This window comes from Triticum aestivum, chromosome 1B (assembly GCF_018294505.1).
Source record: "Triticum aestivum cultivar Chinese Spring chromosome 1B, IWGSC CS RefSeq v2.1, whole genome shotgun sequence".
Taxonomy (NCBI): Eukaryota; Viridiplantae; Streptophyta; class Magnoliopsida; order Poales; family Poaceae; genus Triticum; species Triticum aestivum.
This window is the reverse complement of record NC_057795.1, coordinates 639797271-639807148: the sequence shown is the minus strand read 5'-3', so window position 1 is coordinate 639807148 and position 9878 is coordinate 639797271. Positions and strand designations below refer to the sequence as shown.

At 45.0% G+C, this 9878-nt stretch overlaps 1 protein-coding gene across 5 annotated transcripts; it reads right to left on the bottom strand.

Moving 5' to 3' along the window:
- Positions 1 to 4436: 4436 nt before the first annotated feature.
- LOC123144508 (uncharacterized) lies at positions 4437 to 9112 on the bottom strand. 5 transcript variants are annotated; one of them, XM_044563692.1, is made up of 7 exons: positions 8378 to 9112; positions 8182 to 8253; positions 7927 to 8053; positions 7650 to 7841; positions 6118 to 6196; positions 5247 to 5506; positions 4437 to 4666 (listed from the first exon to the last, which is right to left on the bottom strand). In XM_044563692.1, exons 1-5 carry the CDS (start codon positions 8638 to 8640, stop codon positions 6146 to 6148), a joined length of 705 nt encoding a protein of 234 aa, XP_044419627.1. In that variant the 5' UTR covers positions 8641 to 9112; the 3' UTR covers positions 4437 to 4666; positions 5247 to 5506; positions 6118 to 6145. The 5 variants fall into 5 exon arrangements, with proteins under 5 accessions (XP_044419627.1, XP_044419639.1, XP_044419635.1 ...); XM_044563704.1 differs by having other exon boundaries at positions 5359 to 5506; XM_044563700.1 differs by having other exon boundaries at positions 5368 to 5506.
- Between the last annotated feature and the right edge of the window lie 766 nt (positions 9113 to 9878).

Below are 9878 nucleotides of genomic sequence, written 5' to 3'. Positions count from 1 at the left end.
CGTACAACCTTTTCCACGGCACGTTAACCACGTAGAGTGGGTATCTTGGATTTTCTAAGGCGATTAGGCTTTTCTCTCTCTGGAGCATATCGTCATGAAGTCTCCTTAGATCCCCGTGTAAGGCCTGTACCGATGCCTTAGGTAGGATTGGTTCACCGGGGATATGGTATTTCGCCGCACCGCAGACAGGTATACGGTCTTGAGCCCGAGGCTGCGAAGACGGTTGGATCATAGCAGCAACTTTATTGTTGCCTTTCCTCGCTATCTTCCGATGCTTCTTTGATGGAAGGTCTTCTATAGTATGTTCAGGCTCCGAGGCGGCAATTCAGGCACCGACTCATGATGCTCAAACGCTGAGTACTCATACTGCTGAGCCATCAATCCTCCGTCATCAATGGCGCCAGTATTGAGATACTATTGAGTGTCATCCTCATCCTCATCCTCATCTATGGTGACGTCATCAACAACTAATGGAGCCTATTCCTCGCCCCGTCCGCTATCACCCAGCACGACAGACGACGCTAATTGGGTAGGTGGGGTGCTGATGTTCATACCTTGCGGAGGCTGCATGGTCGTGGGTGTGCTCCCGGCCGCCTCCAAACGAAGCGAACTCTTTGGCCACAAAAGGACCCACGTCTCGCCAAGACACCGCGAGGTCTCGTTGTCATCTCCCCCTAGTACCGGAGGAGCCAGATTCTCGTGGCCCGGTTTGACACTGGCCACGGAAACCTTGAAGACGTGAGGGGGGATCGGCAGGTTGTGGAACAATTGTTCCTTCGGCTTCATTATCGTCGCCTTCCCCACGTCCACCTGCTGGCCATTGATGTCGTACAATATGGTGCATGGGGCGTCGGCCTGCAAAGACATGTCTGCGGTGTGAGACATCCAAAAGGCAATGGAAATGGGAGATTATACATTTATTGAAGATGGTCGGTGTGTTAGGTACCGTGAGGGCGTCGAGCTCAGCCAAAGACGAAGCACCACCGAGCACGTCCGAGATGGAGGACGGGCTGCTATGAGCAGGTACGGGAGCCGGTGCAGGAGCAGGTGCAGGTGCTGGTGCAACGCTAGTCGAGCTGCTCCCAAAGAAGTCGGCAAGGGGAAAGTCCGCTGCATTGTTTTCTGGATTTTCCTTGCTCCAACTGACGATAGCCGGAACCAGGACACCACACGTAGCTGCCAGCTCCCGTTTTGCGGCAGCTACGGTTGTTGTGATTGTCTTAGCTGAATTCTTCTCAACTGCAATCTCAACCTTCTTGTCGATGTTTTCTTCAGTTAACCTCCGTCTTTCCTTTCTTTCCTTCGTGGTCTCACCGTAGTACTTCTTCCACGTGGCGCTGTCTCCGACACCGTGCACGCGTCCATACGACGGCCGAGTGTCCACTAGGAGTTGTTTCAATATGTTCAACGCCCGGTTGAATGGAGTGTCCCACTTGGGCCTCGCTAACGCCTCAGACGGCGAGTTGCTTTCAGCCGCAATCCGGTGCTGCTCTCTCTGCAAAAGGAACAAGAATCATTTACAAATATGACTAAATGTGCAGTCGAATTGATCAAAAACTAAAATTACCAGCAGTCTCATGAACTCCGTCGTGACCGGGCCCGTCTCGAAAACCTTCTTGACTGGGTCCCAACGGTACCGAGCCCTGAGGACGTCATGCTCCTGTGGGACGGTGAACTCCACCAAGGGGTCTAGGATGCCCAGACTTTCGCGTTCCGCGTCCTCCTTGGCCCATATGGACCTCTTCCCCGCGTAACCATGGCTTTCGAGGTGGTGGCACCCCATGTTCCTCTGTTGAAGCCCCTTCATGTACTTCAACTTTTTTGGCATCTTCGGCATCACAAGCTGCCTTGAATATTTGAAACTGCTCTTCCGTGATTGTTGGATTATCCTTTAGAATCACGGAGTAGGGTTCCTTTTTGTCGATGGTGCATTTCACCCTTACTTTCTAGGCGGCCAATGCGTCGCTAAACTTAGTCATGGCACGTTTGTTTATCTTCTTCATTGTCGGGTCTTTCTGTGGATCAGTATATTGGATTTCATCCCGGCCCGGGAACAAGAATATCTGGTGCAGCAGGGTTAGGAGGGAGTGCTTCATATCTGGCCTCTTCTTTAGTTTCTCATCATTGATGGTGGCGCACATGCAGCCTATTTGATTGTTGTAGCAGGAGCGCGCTTCCACATGCAGTTTTGGCTCAAAATTGCCATCGTCCACCTCCATGACCACTAGTCTAGTAGTGAGGAGCTGGTTTGGGCGTCGACATCTCCTCTTCGGTTTCGGTTCTATGGCTTTGCCGGTCTCGTTGCCGGTCTGGGTCTCAATACCAGTCTCGGCGCTGGTCTTGATGTCAGTCTCGGATGTGAGAGGTGGGCCTAGCAACAACAACCATTGATCGTTCCCAAGGTTCAAATATTCGTCTGCCGCTAGGTAGACGTCGTCGCAATCACCAGAACCATGTCCTTCATCATTGCTAGCCATGTTTCCTACGATTAAATCTAGTCAATTAATTCTAGACCTAATAAAATGAATAATGACATAAAAAAGGCCTATCTTTTGCAGGAACATTGATTCCTTCCCGGTGCGGCAAATCCCAGACACTCCATATGTCCTAGTTTGTAGCACAAGTCATCCTGAAATTCACGGAAAATTTCGGCATGACCTTTGCTGAAAAGTGGACAAATCGAGCACCTGAAATTTGCCGGAACGGAAATGAATCAACATTCCAGCAAAACATAGGCCACTCTGCTTCATTCCCTGGAAACAACAAAAGGCCACTTGGGCACAATCGAGGAATTTTCATATATCATGACCACTTCAATGTTTCACACTTCAAGAAAATCTACACAAATTTCAAATTATGAACCCTAGAACTCAATTCAAATTATGTCCTACGTACTACCCTAACCCTACTGCCCTAGTACTTAAGCATCTATAAGTACTAACTAATTAGATGAACCCTAGCTAGCTACTTAAGCATCTACAACTAATTAAGCACTCATTGATGAACCCTAGGAATTATACAACTACTTAAGCATACATTGGGTGCAGAACAACTATATAAGTACTTAAGCAACTATATATACAACCCTATAATATATTTAGTTAACTACTTAAGCATATACAAGTTTGTCCTAAAAATAATATTTAGTTAAGTACTTAAGCATATACAAATTTGTCCTAAAAATTCAGCTAACTACTAATTTCATTCATTTAGGTCATTTATTTAACTTCACCTAATTAACCTAGTAAAACCCTACTTCCCTAACTAAAAAACATCTAATTAACATCTACTAGTACCACTACTGCCCTAACCTAATCTACATGTACTTAGTTACCTAACCTAGTTAGTTAACCAAATTAACCTAAATTAACATCTACTTAGTTACCTAACCCAATTAACATCTACTTAGTTACCTAACCTACTTCCCTAACTAAAAAACATCTAATTAACAGTACCACTACTGCCCTAACCTAATTAACATCTACTTAGTTACCTAACCTAGTTAGTTAACCAACTTAGTTAACCAAACATCTAATTAACCTAGTTAGTAAACCAAATTAATCTAGCTAGTTCACTTAGTTACCTAACCTAGTTACTTTACCTAAATTAACCTAGCTAGTTCACTTAGTTCACTTAGTTAACCTAATGAACTAAATTCACCTAAGTTAATTAACCTAGAGGGACACTACTAGGAAAAACCTTATCAGTAGCGTGGGTTTTTCGCATACCAGTAGCGTGGGTGCCGGCGCTACTGCTATGGCGCTACAGCTAAATATTAGCAGTAGCGCGTTTTCTACCCCACGCTGCAGATATGCTAAGTAATAGTAGCGTCACTAAAAGAAATATGTCAACTTGCGACCATCACTATTGGTCACTGAAAGGTCATTGTTTTTCATTTGCGATCTTTTCGTGACCAAAAATAGAAGGTCAATAGCTGGCAGTCGTAAAATGAAATTAATGACCTTCTCTGCGAAAAGGTCGTGGAATTCCATGACCAAAACAAAAGGTCATTGATTCTATGACCTTCTGTTTTGGTCGCTAGCTCTCTGTCCAGGCCACGTTGGATCCGACGTGGCAATCTGACGTGGCAAAATTGCGACCAATTGAAAAGGTCGTTAATAAGATTCAGCCCGGTCCAATTCGACGCTTTACATGGGCCGAGCCCACTAATACAGCCTTTTTACTGTATATTTTTCTGTTAATTTTCTCTAGCTACATGGGCCTGGCCCAACAATTTGACCTTCTTTATTTTGGGCCATGGCCTTTTTGCGGACCATTTCATTAAGCTTATTTTCCTTGTTTTTCAGAAATGCACAAGGTTCTGATCCACTATAATTTGGACCGCAACCTTTTTAGAGCCCAAATATTATTTTGTCAAGTAAAACATTTGGTCTTTTTCATTCACATATTTCAATTTACACATTTGAACATCAAAATATCAATAAATCTGTCAATTAACTGATTAAATCCAAAGATCATCCAGTCAAATACTCACAAGAGCAAATACAGGTATGCACGTCCAACTTCCACATACAATCAAAAACAGATACACAAGGGTGGCACAGCGCCAGCTTAATTCCTACAGGGCCGCGGTGGTGGTATCTACGATGTGTGGGAGAAACGTTCAGGACCTCCTCTTCCTCTTCTTGTTGCCTGCGTTCTTGAGCTGCAAGAGGACACAACACCGTTAAGCACAGTTGGTCAGACCATATTGACACGAATCACAAATGTTGGCACCCAATGTATACAATGTAAGTGTTGGTATATTTTTACTAGCAAAACCATCACTACTGTGTATGCATGCTTGGTTTATAAGCTTCATCCATATGGTTGGCACCATCACTACATATTGTTGCTACCGATGTACACAAGTGTGCACATACACAGCATGCTGCATGCATATGTGCGCATGCCAGTATAAAGCTGCATCTCGATGCTTTTCATTGCTGATCAAGATATTGTAATATTTTAATAATCCACTGCATGCGCCACATAGCTACTCCTACCTAGGTAGCTATACGTAGGTGTACTAGAAGCCAGCCTAAAGGCGAGTTGATCAGCAATTCAACATACACTAGCTAGCCAGCAAGCTACTGCTATGTCCTATCCTAGCAGCAGCAACGACTTTGTTTGTCATGTGTGTAAAGAAATGCATGCATTTCCAGTAAATATTAATGTATGCATGCTGCCATTGTCCTGGACCACACTAGAAAAAAATGCTCGTAGAGACCAGCAGATAGATCGACCTAGGTGTGCGCTTCTTTCCAGTCGCCAATTCTAACTGCCATCGACTTGCAAGCTTTACCTACATGGTCACCATGTAGTAATGGCATGCGCACCAAAAGGAAGAGAAGAAACCTAGCATACAGTTTCATGTCGAAGGATCGACATGCCAGAAGAGGTCAGGCCACCGAGGTACAGGTACTCCCTGCGCTTGGTGATGATGGCGGCGCCGAAGAAGCACCCTAAAGCGATGGCGGTTCCGACAAACCCTGTCACGCGGATGCTGGTCGCACAAGAGCAACAGGCAAGTTATGTCAGCCAACATAAATAGCAAGGATGAGAAACGAATGTGAGCATTGAGCAGCAACAAACTAGAACTGTAGGTACATAAATAGCAAGTTATTGTCCAAGTAACAAAACATTCAGTCATATCAATTTTGTAGAACTGTAGGTACACAAATTCAGAACCACCAACAAAAATGAAGGCCCAAAAAGTCCATGCTCAGGCCCAAAGTTCAATAACAATAACCCAGACACAGGGTCCAAACCCCACCGCGAAGGGCCCATGTACAAACTGTCAATATAGGTAGCATCAATTAAAAGACTATAATGATAGCAGCCCATCCAAACAGCAGACAATGTAGGAAAAAGGAGGGTCTCACGAGAACAATAGACTAATCCAGAAGCAGAATTTGGGACCTACACAACCTAACTAATAGTGCTTGCAAGAACAACCAGACAATGATGGATAAGGACATATAATCAGCAGATATCCAATAATCCAATCGCAGGCATTCACAAACAGTACATGTCACACTCCCATGACACATGGTTTTGTTACTCTCTACAAGACAGGGACATTTACAGCAACAACAAAAGCAAATTCGTGTTTACCTTGGGTCAAAGTCTATGGGGAGCTCAATCAGAGGTCCAACCGAAGCCCCATCCAGGAGGGCTCACACAGCTCTTTACGCTGTATCAGAATTAACACATATTTTAGATGACGGAAATAGAATCCTGAACACACCAGTAATAATTGACTTCTGACTAGCAACGGAAAACAGATTCGGGCACAAGCAATTTTATAGCAGGATGAAAAATCTATGTGCAGAATTCATGAATGAAATTATAGTAGTAGCACAAAGGACCCTCACAAACATTTGTAATAGTACGCAAAGGTAAATAGAGTTTCCTAGCAGACAATGTATTCCAGTTATTGAACAAATGCTCACCAAGATAATCAGTACAGTGGTGAACCAAACACAGTAATAATCCAAAGCTGATACTAATAAGCAGCAGGAACCTCCCTACTTTTGTGATATAAAACTAATATCAGACCAATTTTGTACCAAGTTGTACATAATCAGTGATGTACAACATGGGAATGTCCAACAGTCAGTTGTTAAAAACGTTCAACAACCTTTTAGTTAACTATAAGAGGGCTTGTAGGCTTTCCAAACTATTAATTGACAGAACCCAAAGTTGTATAACGAGATCATGTTTTTATTATATGACAAAAAGTTAACTAAAGCCAACAAAACAGTAAGGATCAGTGCAATATTAACGTTGACATATTTACATATTGTGGATGTGGAGATCGACATCATCAAGGAGCAGGGGTTAATAATGGACAGGTTTAATCTAGACATCTACTAGTTAAATCAGCTTGATTAGCGTCCAAGCTCTATATTGTTTACCACTCACTTAGACTCAGCGGCACCTACTTACCAGTCCTAAATTGACAAGAGAATGCAGTTGGATTTGTTGTGGAGCATGTGTGTGTAATACAGTTGGATTTGCTGTGGAGCATGTGTGTGTAATACGTACTAGCAACGAAATGAAGTGTCGATTGGAAAATTCCCCGTCGACGGGTGAGAGCTGAGAGGATGATTTTGCATGGGAGGGAGTGGAGTGGTGAAAAGTGTACAGTGATGCTCATATTGCCGGCTTTGGCATAGCAGAACGCAAACTGAATAAAAATGACTTAGTTCGCCCACTTGAATAAGAATAGCAAGTCATGAAACTACTGGTGCCACCACACAGATAATGTGTATAGAAATGGTAGCTAGAAACTGACCCAGTACCACGTGAATGATATTTATAGATGATTCATGAAACGAATATTGCCCCCTGCATAGTTATTAACAGGACTTAAAAGTGTATAAGAATTCACCTTCTTATTACTCTCTCCGTCCCATAATGTAAGACATTTTTGCAAGCAATGTTAGCTTGCACAAATGTCTTATATTGTGGGATGGCGGGAGTATGTGACAAGAAGGTAACTAACGCCAACAGAGCAACAAGGACCAGTGCAATATTAACAATGACACATTTTATATCCCGTGGAGATAGACACCATCAAGAAACAGGGGTTAGTTAATAATGGACAGGTTTCAACTAGTTAAATTAGCGTCCGAACTCTATACTGGGTTCCACTTGGACGGTGTTGGCGCCAGCCGGCGGCGCTTGGTCCAGCAGGGGCAGCAGCAACACAGGCAGAGGCACCAGCCGCTGGCATAGGCGGCGACGATGACCTGGTTGATGAACACCAGGAACACCCCCAGGATGCCGAGACCCATCGCCGGCGGGCTTCGGTACACGCAGTTCGTCCCGTTGTACTGCACGGACTAACATATACTCAGTTAGCACAGATCTATTGAATTGATGAAAAGAGAATTGTGATGTTCGATCTTGGATCCATGCCTTGGAGTTGTAGTTGTTGGCGACGAAGCCGAGGGTGACCGCGACGGAGCCCAGAAAGCCCAGGACCATGCACACCAGCACCGCGTCTTTCTCCATGTTGCCCCTTCTCCTTTTTCTTCTGGATGAACTATCAGCAGTTAGAATTGCATTGAACTGTTTACACAGATGTATAAAAACAGGGTCTTATAAATGTGCAGAAGGACTTAAAAACAGAGTCGCATTGGCTATTTAGAGTCTTGTAAAGCATTTAATTACCTTGAAGAACTTGGCAGCTGGTTACTTGGTCCATCAATTTCGTTGGGATGGTGCCAATGCCATGGGCCTACACTAGAGGAAATCATGGATACGAAGTTAGTATTAGTATGGTGGTGCTCGACCCCCCAGAAAAAATGGAATTGGTAATTAACACAAACAGGTGGCGTGCTTCGAGGACGGATGTTCACGCATTTACCTCCGTGGGCGTGGAGCTCCTGCTGAAGCCTGTAGCAGTCGAGCTAGTCGACCATGTCGTCGGCGTGGTAGAGCAGCTGCTTGAGGGCTGCGAGGGATCTGGCCACCGACCTGTTTCGGGCCGCCCTGCCGTTCACGGCAGAGACGACCCCGTCGACTTGCTCGATCTCGTCCCTCAGCCCCTCCACCTCGCCGGAGGGCCCTGCTTGGCGAATCCACCCGTCCAGCTTGCCGAGGCTCGGAAGGATGGTCTGAAGCATCCATCGAATCACCGCCTGCATAGAACTGGTGTTGTCTACCGCCTCCATTCCGTCGGCAGATCCCGATGGCAGCGGACAGCGAGGGAAGAAGACGAAGGCGAGAGGGGGAGCACTAGCCCGCTTATATGGTCGGAGGAGCCTGAGCGGAGGCGCCTCGTACTCCTCCACGGTCGCGGTGGTGGTGGTGGCGGCGCGAGGGAGGGGAAGGGAGAGAGGAGGGCCTGGGGGAGGCCATGGACGGCGGGGAGCTCCGCGGGAGGGAGGTGGCGGCCACGATCTGGAAGGAAGGAGGTGGCGGCTGCGATGTGGAAGGGACGAGCGCGGATCCGACCGCGGCCGTGGGAAAGAAGGGGAGGGGAGGGGTTGTCGGTGACCGGGGTTGGGGGAGAGGACGGAGGACAGCGGCGGCGGCTGGGTGGTTGGGATTGAGAGAAGGTGCGAGAGGGTTGGGGGTGGCGGTTGTGGGATGAGAGGGGGAGAGTGGATTGGGGGAGAGGAGTGGATTGGGGAAGTTAGGGTTTGGGTGAGAGGGTGAGGGGGTGAGGGCTGTCGTTGGATCCAGAAGCATCCGACGGTGGTTGATGTGTGATCTGCGTGATATGCCTATGGACCAATCACAGCGCATCAAATAATTTGAAGATTTTTTGACCATATAAATTGGTCATGATTGATTATATACAAATTTTTCATTTCATTTTTTAATGCTCAAAATGAGTTTTTTTGTGAAAGACCTATCAAATATTTGTTCAAATGATGTCATATTTTGGACAAGTTTACATCTTAGGTTGGCAAACAACAATGACAAAGGGAGTTTTTATTTCTTTTGCATGAAAAACAATTTTCCATTTTTTGAATGCCCAAAACAAATTTTTTTGTGAAGAACTTACCATATATTTGTTGCAAAATTGTACCAAATTAATTTTCTAAAATACTAGGCCATATATAATGCACAATTGACCAAATAGTTAGGTGTCAAAAGTTTCGATGCACCTCTCATTAAAAAAAACAAATTTCCACCGATTCAGTAGAAAGCGGGTAATTTGTACTACAGCTGCCTCATAGTTTGCTCTTTATTTTTTCCAAAAATCATTTCTAGGTACATAAGTATCTATTTAATCATAGAAACACAAAAAAATCCAAAATTCATTCACTATCTAGGAACGACCATGCCCGCCGTTTTGACCCTATTTTGAAACGTGCATAAAAAATTCAAAAAAAATCAAAAAATTGGAAACCTTCGCA